The sequence below is a fragment of the Copadichromis virginalis genome, linkage group LG17, assembly GCF_057382275.1.
Source record: "Copadichromis virginalis isolate Kocher_CV1m ecotype Utaka linkage group LG17, C_Virginalis_male_GT1.1, whole genome shotgun sequence".
Lineage (NCBI taxonomy): Eukaryota > Metazoa > Chordata > Actinopteri > Cichliformes > Cichlidae > Copadichromis > Copadichromis virginalis.
In genome coordinates, this window is record NC_140634.1 from 13,396,546 (window position 1) to 13,413,957 (window position 17,412).

The 17,412-nt window shown below is 42.3% G+C and overlaps 1 protein-coding gene across 2 annotated transcripts in view; it reads left to right on the forward strand.

The window, feature by feature from the left end:
- The first annotated feature begins 6,737 nt into the window (after positions 1-6,737).
- Positions 6,738-17,412, forward strand: part of adcy1a (adenylate cyclase 1a) — a 64,574-nt gene continuing 53,899 nt past the window's right edge. For both annotated transcript variants that reach the window (XM_085436321.1, XM_085436320.1), the window contains exons 1-3: positions 6,738-7,550; positions 9,200-9,349; positions 14,560-14,678. In XM_085436321.1, the coding sequence (XP_085292447.1) occupies positions 6,936-7,550; positions 9,200-9,349; positions 14,560-14,678 (884 nt within the window). In that variant the 5' untranslated portion in view covers positions 6,738-6,935. The remainder of the gene's footprint in view (positions 7,551-9,199; positions 9,350-14,559; positions 14,679-17,412) is intronic.

A 17,412-nucleotide genomic window follows, 5' to 3' on the forward strand; every position in this document is an offset into this window, starting at 1 on the left:
TGTGTGTGTGTAGCTTGACAGGGAGATTTTAGCATTCACTTGGATTCACGAGGAGATGTATCCATCCGGGATCACATTCATGTTTTAATCTTGTTCATGTAAAAATTCCCTCACAAGCACTTGGAGGGGAAATTCAGAAAAAACCCCACTGACACTCTGGCAGGCTTTTTTTAAACTTTCAAAAACGCAACTGGTGCCATATGAAAGACTTCTGAAACTGTATGTGTTTGCACTAGTGTGTGTGTGTGTGTGTGTGCGTGCGTGTGCAGGAGTGTGTGTATTTAAATGATAGTTGCATTGGAAATGTTTTTCTGCTTCCCTCCGACGTCTCTTGCTGAGGGAGATGAGAGGAGCTGACACACAGAATTAAAAATATCTCTCAATAACACTCCCACACACACACTGTAGCCCAAGAGACCACACACGCACACACACACACACTTTTACAATCGTACACACACACATACACTCTCTAACACACAGCCTACTGCTGAAGACTCTTTTTTGTGTCTCTCTCATCTATTTCATTTCCTCTCTTGTGCATATGGATGCATACGTACAATCTGCTGGCTTGAAAAAGACATTAAAGCAACAAAATTGAAGTGTCAATGAGATCTTTAGATGCTTTTTTATTACAATTTAAGTAGGTTCCTATTATGTAAAGATGGAAGAATAAAATCACTTAGGATTGCAGGGAGATTATGCGGATGATGGTGCTCACAAGGTCCTTCATTGGTTGTATAAATGCCAGCATTTATGTATGAGAGCAGGCTTCTGTGTTCGTCTATTTCTGTCTAGCACATGAGAAGCACGGAGTTAATTGTATTTGTATGAATGGCAGCTAGCAGGTTTTTATTCATGAATGCAAACAATGCTGAAGCAGCAGCAGCACCCACCTCAGCCCTGGTGAAGAGCTCCTATTCATGAATTTACTTAAGAGACGCTTTATCTGTCCCTGTGTCTCCCTGCCAACTGGCTCCAATCGCACACACACAGACAGACATCGGGGCCCCACGACCAGGAAGTCACCTGGCTGTGATTACCAGAGCAGCAGGCAGCAATCTCTGCCTCACCTGGTTTGAGGCGACGCTGGGTTTGCTCTGACATTTTCAAAGTTAATATCAAATTTATGGATTTACCTTTAGAAGCATAGCTTCCCCTGCATGCCTACATCTTCCAACACCACCTGTGTGCTTTTGTGTTTCCTTTTTCTTTTTTTTTGCGGCGGTCAGCCTCAAGTTTTGAGTAGTTCGGTCACTACCGAAGCTTCCTTCTCACCGCACGTACTTCATGTCACATCCTCAATTTCGAGAAATGTCAACAAGCACAATGAGCCAGCAGGGCAGGGCACTGTGGCACCCCTGTGCAGATGGATACGGACACAAACACATCGGCTGCACTCATCAGCTCAAACTGCCTGAAAGAACATCAGACAGGAAAAGGGGAGGGGGGGGGGGGGGGGGGGGGGGGGGAGACAGCAACACACGGGAGGCAAAAGAATTGGGAGAGGGAGCCAGGGTGTCAGATTGGGAAACACCTCAGCAGCATATCAGTCACAACTGCTAGCCTCACTGCCTCTGTTGCCATGACAACAGAGGACTGTCAGGCATCCTGGAGGGAGGGATGGTCCAAAAAATCTGCAGCTGTCACTTACTTCAGGAGAGAGGAGAAATGGAGCCAGTGTATGTGCTGCCTGACTGCGGTATCACTTCATTTCAACGGAGGAGATGCTAAACAGGAAAGATGAGACACTTTCAATGAGCCAGTTGAGATGTGACGATAGAAAATAATTCTGCATTTTCTGCTCCAAAACAACTTAAAACAGATCCAAAGCTTGGACTGGTTAAATAATATAACACAACATAGAAAGGGGGTGTATCTCAGAGTGTTTTATTGCAGAGTAGGCTACATAAAGAATGAATGTGGCCACAGTGACATCACTTATTGCTTTTAGGGTCTGTCTTTAGAAGCGTTGGCTTTAGCATTGTAGTCGCTGCTATGTTGATTTCTTGGAGACAGAAGTCACCATAATGGCAGATGGTGGAGTGCTAAGCTAACAGCTAATGCTACCAAGCTTGGTTAGCTAGCTACAACCACAGGATGTACCAGCTAAGGGGGGGGGGGGGGGGGGGGACAAAATCACTTTTTGCACTTATCTGGAGTCATGTTGAACATTTTAACATGAGCTTCTATAGGGACTGACTTGCTTTTTGTTCTACTTCTGATTCTGTTCTGCATAGGCCTGAACCCCCTCAGCCAGACCATTAACAACACTGTCTATGATAACCAACTACAGAATGTAGCAAACATCAGAACTAAGGGGACTGCACTACAACAAGGTTGCAGACATTAAGGATCCCTACAAGTAACCTGGAATCCCACAGGCAAATGGAAACATGAAGAGGCTGGTAGGAGAGCCGCAACCACCAAATAGCTGCAGAGTGACAGGAATGTCCTGAGGAGTCAGCAGAACAAGATCCGGGCACGGCAGGGTCATCAGATACCCTGCTGGGATAATCAGTTGTCCAAAGGAGGAGACAGAAGCCACTGACATCAAGACAAGAGAAACAGGAAAGCTCCCGATAAACGGTTTCACCTCAAGTCCAAAACCCTGAGAACAGAAGGAAGGACGCAAAAGAGTAGAGGACTATGGCCATCGGGACTATGGCAGAGCCATTGCAGGGGGGGCGCGGTATGAAAAGAAAAAAAAAAGAATGCTTGGACACTGATAGCATAGTGGACAAGTTTTTGACGGGGCTCCCAGCAAAGCAGGAGATGAAGCATCGCCAAATATGTTTCCAAACCAACTTCCTTCCAAGCCAAAGACTAGAAAATTTGGTGACGCATATCTTCCCTTTGGCTTCACCTGCACAAATGCCAAGGTAGGTCTCCCCTGCAGAATTGGTTTTCCCTGCGTCGGGAGTATGTGCTGGGCTCTCCAAATCACAGGGAACATTTTTCTTGTAAAACAAAGAGGGGCCTAGCAAAAAAAAAGTTTGTGAACCACTGGTATACAGGAACATCTTTGCCGAGTATGGAAGCCCTGAGATCAAAATAGGATATGCCCCACGGGGTGGTTAAGAATGAACAAGATAAAGACTGCCAGCAGGACACGTTGGGAATTCTATTTCATGCAATGATGGCATAGGGAGGACAACATTGTTTTTATCAATAACTGGGAACTGTTTGCCCACCCCCAGTAATTTTCCCTTAGTTTTTATGATCAGGAATTCTGACTCTTACTGTCAATCACTTTGTGAATAAATAAACATGAATAAACAAACAAACAATACACTCAATAGAAAAGAATAAAGTGGGTTTCAGACACTTGAGCTGTGAGTAAAATAGCTTCGCTATCTGTAGGTTATCTGCAATATTTAGTGTCCCTGGTCAAGATTCACCTTTATACTGTTTTTCTAAAAGCACCTGTCATGACTGATTTCCCATATGTTGCAACTCATTCCCTCATCTTGAGGTTGTTGAGAGCAAAAAAGGACGTCAGCTATATTGCATCCTAGCAGGGACTGAAGAATCAAGAGCAGTGTGTTTTCACTCTGTTGGCTGGCCCACTAGACATAATCTTCCTATTCTCGCCTTAGAATACAGTCAGATTGTCACTATTGATCTCAACACCGCAGTCTATTGATTACAGGCATGCTGGACGATAGTGGATATTGACCATGTAGTAATTGACTGTGTGCATGTAGAGACTTTTTGTTAAGGGAGCCCAAAGTGCTTCACATTGACTTCTTCATTGATGAGCCAGTTGGCTGACTTCTCCAGAGATCTTAGCAATCTAAAGCACACGTTCAACAGCAAACAAGGTCATCAGTGAGGGCACCAAAACACCTGCATTTGTCCTCCGAAGATATGTATGTGCACTCAACAGCAGCTTTTTTTAGATTTTAAAAGCTTGTTATTTTTGGCTTTGTCTGATCTCACAGTTGCTGAGAAGATGCTTCACACTGCTGAGGAGGTTTATGTATTATTCCAGGGCAGCCACATACAGAGTTATGTTTCTTTTGCTTAGGCTATTTCTGAAGGACGAATGTAACCCTGATATGATATAGCCTCTAGCCCAGCTTTTACCAGTGTTTCATTTGGAAATGTATGCACATAAGATTAGTTAGAAGATTGTATGATAACAGCCTCAAGGCCTGATTCACTACTATACTAAAAGGAAGGTGCGAACCGAGAAAAAATTACATGTGAGAATTGAAACTGTATATATATATATATAATTTTATTTTTTTTAATTATTTTTTGGGGGTTTTTATATATTTTGGGGTTTTTTGGGGTTGTTTTTTTTTATTCTTGCATGTGGTAAACCCCCATCTTTACTCACAACCGTAACATTAAAAGAAGGAATGGCGTGGAATGACATCACTGGTGCTGTCTTGTGGTGTCTGGCACTGGAACTTTGGTGGTGGATCATTTAGATCCTGTGGATTGTCAGGTGGAACCTTTATTGATCAAGCTTGTTCTGGCACATACATGAATGCTCAGTGGGAACGTGCTCCAAAAGGAATCAATAACTTTAACATTCTTCTGAAGATCAGGTCAGTGACTCAAATTAGTGGATGTGCAGCCTAGCAGAAGACTACAAGCCACATGTCAGTCAACAAGGTCATGAACCTATTCCGTCTTAACAGGATCCAGATGGCTCACCTGTTGTTTTAAAGTAAAAAATGTTTATGAGGGTCACTGCTCTTTCCAGACTTTCACATTGTCTCTGTTGTGCATGTGTATTAACGTGACACATATAATATACACATCACCAACACGCGCGCACATGTTTATGTTTCATAGCAAACCTTCGCCAAAGACTCCTGCTGAGCCATCTGCATATTTCACACCAAATTCAAATATTTCTCCCCTTTGATATGTAATTTCCAGCCCCTGCATGGCTTCATTTTTCCTGCTGTTAATCTTTGAGTTTTATATATTTACATATTCTTTTTTTAGCTGTATTACTTTCACTAATTCAGGCCATTATTTTTTTCAAAATGGATCTGTCAGCATGGAAACTAACAACAAGAACAGCTCAAAGCATATAAAATCTTTATATTTGATCTCTGTTTGGATATATGGACATTTTTAGGTGTCATAGAGATCTGGGTTCTTATATTTTTATACATTTACATGTATTTTTTATATTTTTAAGCAAAATATGTCCTGTCAGAGTGTTTCCGATTCAGCAGATGCTGCCACTTTTCAGGCCTTTTAGCCTTTTACTCCATTTTATCATAAATTAATACACAGTTATTCCACAGTAAATGGCGTTTTACTTCAGAGCTGTGCCTTCTGACTTGGAGGGAAAGCCCCCTTACAAGCTGTCCTGTCTGTACAAGTCTTGAAAAAACATTTACTTAAGCACTAATTGCACATTCCACCCCATTACAACTTGGCAGGATACTTTATGACATAGTCCACCGCCTATTAGTGTGTAATGACAACGTAAGAGGTAGCGATTTTGATACTCTATAATACAGCCCACATTCTTATTAGTAATGTACAATTATATTGTCAGAAGAAGAGGTCAGGGAACTTTAAGAATACTGCGTAATTACATAGTAATTATACACGAAAGCCATCATTGCTTAACAAAATACTTACACTATGGCCTGTGTTTCTTTTCTTTTCAAATCCACGCTACTTCTTACTTCAAACAAACAAACAAACAAACAAACAAACAAACAAACAAACAAACAAACAAACAAACAAACAAACAAACAAAACAAACATAAAATACAGACGTTAGAATTTGTTTTTCCTTTCCTTTAAAACTGCCCATTACTCTCCTAGTTCTACTTTAACTTCATTCTAAGCATTAACATGAACCAGAAAGGTACATTTAGAATAATTCCGCGTTAAATGTTGGCGAGCTGTACAATAACTGTATTGAGTGATGAGTGTTATGAAGCGCTACCTGTTGTTTTTGCATTGTGTTTGTTTAGCGATAATGATACGCTTGTTGTACCACGATCCCACCTATTATTGTGGACAAGAGCTTCGAAACTTGAAGTGCAAACTCAGACTCAAATTAAATTACCTACAGCGCAATGCACTAAGATGCGAATAAATATTTACGTTTCTGCAAAAATGCGCCACATTTAGATTTTAATTCGGGCTATTATCACTCTGCGGAATTACCACCTTGTCTGCCTAAGCATCATTTTCTGTTAATTATCTGTGTAAAACTGGCGCTTGACTGCAATAAAACACACGAGGTGTGGAGCTGCGGGAAAGACCAAATTGTTGCTATATTGGAACATCCACGGGTGCAGCTGATCTATTTATAGCTGGGAACTACATCAGCTATGACTGCAGACACTGCGAGGGGAAATCACCAGCGCTGTTTCTGCCGCTGTCTTCTCACTCAGCCGCTGACATTTCACCGAAGTGAATGAAAAGCAGGAGAAGATCGCGGTGCAGAATGTAATGTTTACTCCGTGTCTCACATGGGGAAAGTGCACGCGGGGGAAAAGGATGATTAAATTGTTTTGTTTTGTTTTGTGCGTGTGTGCGTGCGTGCGTGTGTGTGTATTGAATGATGCCCACTGAACCTCGTGGTAATGTGTTTTGATTATCACCACGAGCGTGACCCAACCGCTGAGCCCCGCTGAAGCGCAGGATTGCTGGTTACCCTGTGTGAAACGAGGCAGGTGGTCTGAGAGAGAGAGAGCGCGACAGAGTGAGAGAGAGAGAGAGAGAGAGAGAGAGGGGGGCGTGCGGCACACACTAGTCGGGCTACTCGGCAGATCAACAATCGTCAACCTGTGGATAGAGCGCACTGCGCCCTGCTGTATCCTCCACTGCCACCCTCTTCCTTGTGGCGCCGACCCCGAACCTCGGACATCCGGGACGCATGAACCGGGAGATGGTGCCGGTTCGATTCCCTAAAAGTTGAGCGGCTCGTGCGCCATCCCCGCTTCATGAATGGCCGGAACATGGAGGATATGCCATTCGAAAGAGTCAAGACGCGGCGGAGGAAGGGTCACTGTCCGGCCGGTGCACCCTTGGGTGCCATCGCCTGCGAGGACGAGTTCAACAGCCAGGAGCTGGAGGCTCTCTTCCAGAACTACAACCTGAAACTGGAGCAGACCGCCACCCTCAAAGCGCTGGCTGTGCTCATCGTGGCCGCGTCGTCGCTGTCCCTCGTAGAGCTGCTGTCCAGCCCGCGTCTCACCTTGTCCAAGGGCTCCAGCCCGGTGCACTGCGTGGTGTTCCTGTCGCTGTTCATCGTCACCAATGTCAAGTACCTGCAGGTGACGCAGCTGCAGCAGATAGCGAAGCTGGCCCTGCTGTTCAGCTTCACCTTCGCGCTGCTCTGTTGCCCGTTCCCGCTGGCTTTGGGCACGTCGGAGCTGGTGAATGCCGCTGCCCCTGAGCAAGGCGTGTGGCAGCTCATGCTAGTCACTCTCGTGGCTTACGTGCTGCTGCCGGTGCGGACCCTGCTGGCCGTGCTGTTCGGGGTGATGCTGGCGGCATCCCACTTCATCGTCATTGCCACGTCGGTGACGGGGAGGAAGCAGAGGCTATGGAGACCAGTAAGTGCTGCATCCGCACCCCGATCAGTCACCCATCCAAGTCGGTTGCTTAACAGTGTCTTCACTTAAGCAATGGCCGTATGCAGGTGGCGAGTTTGAGTTCCAACAACTTCTGTCCAAGTGTGCTTAAGCAGCTCGCTCCTGTGCTGCGTGGGAAGCTCCTAGTTGGACTGCGAAGTAACCGCATGAATGTAGACTGGTGCCGGGAGGCGGCATGCTTACTCAACATTCCCAGGAGGAGAAAAGGTTAAAAACATTGTCAGTGATCGATTTTAGCTGCGAGGCACTGTAGTTGTAAAGCTGGAAACGAGCACTTTCACTTTTGCGCACCAGCAGTAATGAAGTAGAGGGGGAGCTGTTCAACCGCCAATGCTGAAACACTGATCCTACAGGGTCCAACATACAGCTCAGCACTAGGACAAGGAATTAGATTGTAGATAAAAGTAAGAACAAACAAACAAACAAACAAACAAACAAACAAACAAACAAACAAACAAACAAACAAACAAACAAACAAACAAACCAAAAACACATCCTTAAGCCTTAAATATATATAAGGGTATTTATTAATATGGTTCCATGAAAAATTATCTTTTGTGAAGCTGTGTTTGCTGTTTGTCCAGTTCACAGCACAACAACACTGCTAAATCTTTGTGTGGAGGACGCAGTGTTCACCAAACAATAAGCGTGGAGTAGAACAAAGGTCCTGACCTATCAGAAGTAACACACTCAGGAAAAGAATGTTACTGCACCTTTAGATGTATAAACAGCTCATCACTGAGGAGGTACCCACTAAGATGACATACTTGTAGTCTTTGCGGGGTATTCTTGTGGTTTATACCACACCGGACACCGGGGACCAGTCTCTAACCACAACTTTTGAGTACTTTTCCCTGTATATTAATGCATCAGCATAACAACGAGATGAAGGTGCAGAATAAGTACAGGATTCCCCTTTATTTAAATAGGAAACCTGTTTGGAAAAATACATTTACCTTTATAGAAGTTTTTCCTAACCTTTCCAGCTCATGGCCTTTGCAATGTCTAATGAACTTGTTCATGACTTGTTCAACCAAAGAGCAATCTTTTTTTTTCTGTTTTCATATTAGAGATCCGAGGGTGTAAAATCACCCGCTAATCTGGGAAAATTGAATTTCCTGTTAATCATTCCTCACACATCAAATTTATCTTCTGTCTCAACCCCTTAATTGGAAGCCATCGTGCTAAAGCTGTTTGGTTATAACCGGACTAAAGCAGTTTTTGTTTAAGAGGTTGTAATTTGCTGGTCACAGAACAGAGAATGTATCACTCGTGCAGCTGTGCTGGGTTACACATGTCTGAGCTTTCACCTCTGACCCTATCGAGAATCAAAGACATGGACTGACTACAGGGTTCAATCTCCAAATTAGGTGTCGGATGGGATCGATAACCTCTATCAATAATGCACTTTGTCTGCCAGCCATTCCTCTGTAGAGCTTTTGATGCTTACCTGACATTAATTTTTTAATCCTGTGTTGACCTTCATGTCTGCCATTGAATCTGTCCCATGATCTAATCTAGCAGTATGCACAGCAGACACACACGTCGTCTTCAAAACAGCATCTGGATGCTGCCAGCTTTGTTTGGCATGTCTGTTCTTGTCTGTGCAGCTGGTGGCCAACGCCGTGCTCTTTACCAGTGTCAACTTGTCAGGGGTGTTTGTGAGGATTTTCACTGAACGCACCCAGAGGAAAGTTTTCCTGCAGGCCCGCGACTGCATCGAGGAGCGACTGAGGCTGGAGGATGAAAACGAGAAGCAGGTGAGGCGGCACACACGGACGCACCGGTGTTCAGAAAACAGCGGCCACACGTTTTAGCTCATCTTGCAGCGCGTATGTTCATAAAAACCTTTGCAGTCTTTGAAGAGTTTTTTGTTGTTGTTTTTTTTCCTTTCTTTTTTTTCATGAAGGTTTCAGGTGCCAATGTATTCTCACAGCCTGCCCACGGGCACGCAGTAACTATGACAGCAGCTATTTAAGGAAAGAACAATTACTGTGGCACATGCACCAGCGCCACCATCCACCCCCTCTGCATACACCTACATGGATTTAACTGTGGAACCATCAGGCAACTTTAACACACCAGAAACACTCTCTTTTGCACAGCACCCTCCCCACCCACCATGGGCACGAAACCCACTGATTTATAGAGTATTGATTGTCTCGTGTACAGTACAAAATATGCCCGAATATGAATCTCACCTTTGCTATAGCAAACATTTGCAAGTGCACGTGCACACTTAGCACCTGTGCTTTGTAGATTAGATGATGATATGCTGTGTTTTCCTCAGCAGTAACAGCCTCCCTTCTGACAGGTAATTACACAAGCAGATTGCTTTCATGGCCTTCCTACTCCAATAAAGGTCACATTTTATCTGACTGAGAGAAAGATGTGCAGAACCCTGATTTGGATCTATCAACAGACAGCAACCAGGCTTCTGCTGATGTGCTCATGAGCAAAACATCTCAGGCTTGAATATCTCCCATCACGTGGGTCAAATGAGCGTTTGCTTTCAGGTGGTTCTACGAGTTGCACTGACTCTTGAACATGTGTGGACTACACACTGCACTTCTTGTGCGGTGAATTGATTTCCCCGTTCAATAGTGAAGCTTCCTCTTCCTTCCCACAAGCCGGGAGAGGCAGAATATTTAATTTGCCAGTGACTGCAACAAAGCAGTCCTGACACAAGGTCCACTCGTGAGAATTGTCTGAAGCTTTCTGCTCTATCCCGCAGCCTTCATCAATCTTCATGAGTGGGCTCAGTTGTCAAGGAGATGGATCTGTTGTAGGAACCCAATATCTGTTATGGCTTCATCCATTGAGCACTGAAAAGCATTGGAGTTCATTTTTGACTTTGGAAATTGTCAGGTAATGACAGATTAGACCATCATCATTATTATTATATTTACTGTACACTCCATGATATCAGTGAAAGTGTGAGACATTGATGGGCCATGAAAAAACAAAACAAAAACAAAACAAGCAAACAAAAAAAAAAAGTAATTTGAGTTGGGATGAGCACCAACCTCGAGTGTGAGAAAGTGAGAAACTGCAGTTCCTGGCATGACCACTTGGGGCTGATTCTAAAAGGAGGTCAATCACAATAGATTCCCATTTTAAAACTGCTGGAAACTACAGAATTTAAAAGCATTCATAATAACTGTACAGAGGCTTTCTTTGTCCATCCGGATTCTGGTAAGAATTATTGGTGTGGCTGCTTTAATTGACAGGTAAACTGCAAACCATAGCTGTCTGTTAGGCTTCATCACTGCTAATCCACTCCGTGAAGTGGACCTCTGTGCTGTGTTTGTGATGCTCCTGCTTTTAGGAGCATTTTAAATCGAAGTGTCTGATAAATAATATTGACTTTCATGTCATACAGAAAATAGAAAAAGTGTTTGCTTCAGTTTTGAATGACATTTAAGGATTTTATGTTATTTAGCACTAATTAAAAGATATAGAATGTGTGTCTGAGCATTGCACGTCTACAGTCTATGAATGCAGCTTTCTAACAAGGCTTGCTAGCATGAGCTGATGGCTTACTGTAGCAAGTCATGTCAACATCAAGTCTTGAAACTGCAGAGTGACGAATGCCTATTAATGAACACCATCCCAATAGCTTTTTCTAATCTGAAGACTTTGAAATATTTGGTTCAGTGTTTTTGGTGTCAAAAATATTTTGTTTTTTTAAACCCAGAAGTGATCCTAATACACAAGTGTCGAACTTCAGGCCTCGAGGGCCGGTGTCCTGCAGGATTTAGATGTGTCCTTGATCCAAAACAGCTGATTTAAATGGCTAAATTACCTCCTCAACATGTCTTGCAGTTCAACAGAGGCCTGGTAATGAACTAATCATTTGATTCAGGTGTGTTGACCCAGGGTGATATCAAAAACCTGCAGGACACCGGCCCTCGAGGCCCGGAGTTCGACACCCCTGTCCTAATGTGATGATAAGGTAGATTTCTTGAATTATCAGGTAATGCTGAAAAAACTTGGTTAGATAGGTGGTGACATACTACACCTGTTAATTATTGTTAAGAAACACAAAAATATCACACTGTAAATTCACTCAAAACACAGCAAGCAGACCTTGATGTAGCTGAGATGGCACCCTGGCAGTCAGCAGCCAGCTTTCGATCAAAGCCATCGCACAACAAACAATATGAGGTTTTTAGCCTTAATTGAACTTGAATGGTTTTTAAAAATGTTTTAAAAAAGGAAAAAAGAAAACGCACAGTTGTCATGAAAGTAAAAATCAGATACAGACTACAAAAGTTTCTTGTACATTCTTTATTGATATTTCCACTTTCACCTTTTCTTTTTAAAGCTCTGGAAGTTTATGCATGCTAGATTCTGGTTTGAGAAAAAAAAGCCCAGAAAAGTTAACTTTGTTTTTGAGCAATGTAAAAGTAAAATTTGCATTGAAATATTTCTAATAAGCCAATAACAGTTGTACTTCTTTCTGGCATTTCAAGAGTCAACTCCATCATTGCATCCACTTTGGAATCTAACAGGTGTCTTCCAGATAAGTGGAAGACATTAATAAATTATTATTTATTTAATCAATCAAATCAATTATTGTCTTACACATAAGTCAAATACATTAACAAAGCACGGAACAAAAAACGATTCAGACTGTTGTCATCATGATTTGCGCACCTTGCACACATGTAGAACAGGAAAGATGCGTGCACACACAAACACAGTGACAGACTCACACTCAGACTCCATAATGGAGAATGATGGCTGTTTTAAAAGCTGCTCTCCAGTATCTCTTTGTGTTATTCTCAGGTGAGGAGCAGTGATGTGAATGGAAGTATTATGTGAAAAAGAGTTGGAGGGAGACACGGGAGAGCCCTGGCTGCTTTTATAACCCTGCCACTCAACAGCTATTCACCATAGCTGCCTGATGATTCATTGTGCATTTACAACCGCTTGACATCCTGCTAGAGTTTCAAGCATACTTCATGCCGCTGCAACTGAGACTATTCACACAAACAAAAACAAATCTGCTTCTAGGTGTAAATGCCACTTTATGCCTGTGCTGAAAGGATGTTGTTGATGAAGTCATTAAATTAGCTTTCAAATGTTCTCTGGGCTGCATTCTAGACATACATGGGCATGCATATCTAGAAAGTATTGTACAATGGGAGAATTAGACAGAGAATTGGATGAAACTACCATACCATACTCAGATCTTTTTCAACCATGAATGAATTCATAGAAGAATGCTGGAAAAATAGTCATCCATAATAACCAAAAAATATTTCATTTGTGAAAGTCAGAAAATGAAACACGTAATAAGCAATGTTTGGGATTCTAACGGTATTGCAGCAAGCGCTGTTGCAAAGACACTACTTCACCAAACCAGGAAGGAAGGTTTTGTTACTTCCTTTGTTATGTTTATTACCAGTTGTGTGTCTGTTTTAAAGCCCCTTGAATCTCAAAGTGTTCTCTGCTGTGTAAATGCTTTTTCTATATTAAGACTTGCTTATTTTTTATTTTTTTTTCTCTTCAAGCCTTGCCATAATGGTCCATTTGATTCACCTTTTATTGTTTATTTTATTTTCACTTGCTGAATACAGGACAGACTTGACTGGGGAAAGAAGGGGAGAAAGAAAGAGGGAAAGAGAAACAGCTGAGAAGAGGGACGGGGGAGAAGGGCAAAAAACAAAAACCAACAGAATGAGCAGAAAAAAAGAAAAGAAAATGCATATATCAATCACCTGGATCACCTGTTGAGAAAGAAAAAAGAAAACAAGCAGAAGAGAACAAGAGTAATAGAATAAACAACATCACAATGATATATGGGAATATGACAGTAAATACTAAATATTAAACATTATTGTGCAGCACATAAGATCAACAGAACACAGTGTGCTTTGAGGTAGGAGCCAAAAAGGGTGTAGTTTGTGGGTGTGATCACCCGTGTGTACACCTGTGAGCATGGACGCGCTTGTTTTTTTAAAAAGGTTCCTTCATGTAATGATCTGCTAGAGGGTGTGTGTGTGTGTGTGTGTGTGTGTGTGGGGGGGGGGGGCATGAAGCTGGTATGGAGGAGATCAAAACTCCAGACATCCAGAGGCCCCCAGAACACAAGAGACCAAGGAAGACCAACAGAGGGGCAGCCGCGCCACTGTCCCAGAAAGAGCTGAGGAGAGTCCCAGATGAGGGCTCACTCAGCAGCCGCGGAGCAGAAGCCAGGGGGAGTTGCAGTGACGCGCCCGTGAGCTCCGCCGGCAGCCAGCCGTGCCTGAGAAACTGCTACTATCTGCCACGACAAACAACTACTTTAGCTTAGGTGGATAAGCTAGCCACTAGGCTAACATCTATGATTTTTAAACCCCTTAGCCTTAGCTGTGGGCTAATTAAGTGGCTAAGTGACTAGCTTACTAACCTACACTCAGCCACCATTCCAGGTTTGGCTGCACTGTAAAAGTAGCCTGTCAGCAAGGCTACTTTTTGGACATACATTAAATCTGATATGTGCATGGGAAAATTTGAGTCTGGTGAAATACTGGTGGCAGTACTCAAAGAAAGATTTATTAAGGTTTTTCAGTCACATGACCACTAAACACGTGATGATAACTTGTCTGCCATTTTGCACATGTGACAATGTGGAGTCAAGTGAATTAGGCACACAGAAAAGTCTGTAACCACCTGGTAACTACTGGTAATGAGGGAAAAACCTTTAGCAAAAAAAAGTTTTTGCTAAAGGTTGATGGAAGCTGGTGTGTAACTGTTTGCTAAACTGCCATTCATGCAAGCCTAGAGATTGGTCGCTGATCCTTTGGCAGCTGCTGCATTCTTGGGATAATGTGTATTCCCTGATTGGTTGCCAAAAAGCCTCCTTGTGATTGTTTTTTTTGCTCGCAGATATCTGCAACTGCAATACAAAATGACTTATTATGCTTGAATACAAAAATACACTTTATATCCTTCTCTCCTCTTTTAACCCTTTCTTCTTCAGGAGCGTCTACTAATGAGCCTACTGCCCAGGAATGTTGCCATGGAGATGAAGGAGGACTTCCTGAAGCCGCCTGAGAGGATCTTTCATAAGATCTACATCCAACGTCATGACAATGTCAGGTATGGGGGTGTCATGACAACTGTGGACCACAGACGTGTGCGGAGCGACTGGAGTGTTTTGATCCAGGTGTCACTGGTTGTGACGTCAAGGTCAAGAATAGAAGCAGAGCAATTAAGATTAGCCATTAACGCAGATGCAATCAGGCAGCATAAAGGTTACAGGGGGCAATGCAGAGTGCTGTTGCCACCATAAACAGATTAAAAATAATTGTCTTTCCTGCCTCACATACATATTGCAGATGCAAAAAATTTGCTTTAAAAACAGATATTTTCGATACTTTAAACATTAAGTGTAACAGATTAAAACCTGAGCTTTTTTTTATTAGAAGCCCTGGTGAGATCATTTGATGAGGGCACATACTGGAACATCTTTATGACTCTAAATCAAAAGTTCCTTTAACAGTTAGACACAAGTTTATTTACAGTCATGTAAAAAAGGACGTTTTCACAGGATTTTTATACAGTCCTATAAAAAACTAAGCACACCCCATGTGCTTAGCTTGTACAACCATCTTTAGCAGCAATAAATTGAATGACTTGATCTTTTACTGTATGACTTCATCAATCTCTCACATTGTTTTGTAGGACTTTTGGCCCACTGTTCCTCACAACATTATTTCAGCTCACAGAGGTTTAGAGGCATTTGTTTATGCGCACCTCTTCTAATGTCCAGCTACAGAATTTCAGTCAGGTTGACGTCTGGACTTTGACTGAGCCATTGCAAAACCTTGATTATTTTCTTTTTCAGTCTTTTGTTGCATTAGTCAATTTTAGCCAGGCTTTAGCTGTCAGACAGATGGCTTGTCTTGGTCCTGTAGTTTCAAAAAAGGCCAAATCATCACCTCTCCTCACCACCATGTTTTAAAATTGGTACTTTGGTCTTATTTTGGCCTCTTGTTCTCCTACAACATTAAATATGCTAAATGAGCGTGCAGAGTCGGACATATAGTCCTTGCATATTTTGCATTTTCTCTAAACTATGCAAAGTCTGATGATGAATTTGCTGGTATTTCCACTTTTGTTTGTGGCATTGTATTTATACCCACCTGAATGCTCCAGCAAATGAACAAACCCCCTGGTTTTATAGACGTGGCACACAACACTTGACTGCTACTTACCCTCTTAATTCCTGGCAGTAAAAATGCACTCAGTTTTTCACAGGTCTGGTTAGAATCCTGTGGAAATGTCCTTTTCACATGACTGTGGCTTGTTAAATTGCAATTTCAACACAGAAAAGTTTGAGAAAGCAGACTTGGTCAAACTTAACATTAAGTGATCAAACAGAGTATCTCCAGCTCCCATCGCATTTTTGTTGCTTATTTGTAGCTCATTTTCGAGCTGTTTAGTTTCACACTCACTGGTTTCATGGGATCATTTTCAGCATCAGCAAGCAGCTGTTTCATTTGTAAAGGAGCCCTAAAATCTACTGTTTCAATGGGAAAATACTGTTAGCAGCTATCTGTCGAACACAGCGGTCCCATCGAGCAACTAAAAGAGCTAGATGCTAGAGTGAGGTAATGATTAAGTTTGCACCCTATCGCACCAAAGGAGACAAAATGACAGATGAAATACTTCAGTTTCAAAACTCACTAACAAAAGGTGTTGCAATTAAGAGGCAGTAGATCTCCAGTGCAAGAATGTTTCTTATACAAACAGTGTTAAAACTCAAGCAAGATAATAACGGGCATGACTGTAAAATGGATAAAGAACAAAACAGACGAAGTTAAACATAATGGTGAGTGTGCATCAGTATAGAAGTTTTCTATTGAGTTATTTGTCGCTATGCAGTCATGTTGTAAATCCATTATATGAAAAGTACAACCAATAGCTGGACTCAAGTATAGTGAAATATGATCAACGATTTCTCTTGCCTATCTCCAAACCTTTTCATCTCTATAAAAGTGGAGTTGAAGCATACGATTGCGGGTCCCCTCGAATGCCATCAGTGAACTTGTCGTCCATTTCTAATTGTAAGTGGCATCTATCGGAGACTCCCATTTGACAGCCTTTTGCAAAGGACTGCAAGCTAACTGAAGTTCAAATATTTTTAACTTGTGTCAATGTGAATTTAACAGGAATGAATGTCCACAACATCATGACAAATCCCCAGCATCCTAGGCCTATTACAGCATGACTTAGGGCGTTTTCATACCTGCGGTGTTTAGTCCGTTGAAATCGAACTTTGATTCGTTTTCCTACTTAGTGTGGTTCACTTGTCCAGGTGTGAACACAGTAATCACACTTGGATTTGGACCAAAACAACTGCGTCGAGACCCTTTGGAAAAGGTGGTCCAGACAAACTCGAGAGCAGTTTATTTGTCTGACTAACAGGTGTACCTTGCAAGCTTGAGCTAAAAAACGTCCAGTAACCACGTATGCTTTGTGTTCTTAATGCAGGCAAGTACCATAGACATGGGCTAGCAACTAGCTGTGCCAGTTGTAATTGTCCATGTTCTACAAGTCCAGAACATAATACTTTCTTCCTGTATTTACTTTTGTTGCTTCTGCCCAATGAGCAGACTTAACACTCTCACGTGGTTTGTAGGGAATCATTTTCATTTGCTTGGAGTTCAGTTGGATTTTTCTCTGTGTGAAAACAAATAAACTGATCAATTGATCTGGATTAAAGCAATTGAAGTATAGGTGTGAAAATGCCCTGAGGAATGGTTCAGCTTCACCTGATCCAGTCCAAACTATAAGTTTCAAACATCTGGAATTTTTTTTTTTAACTTTA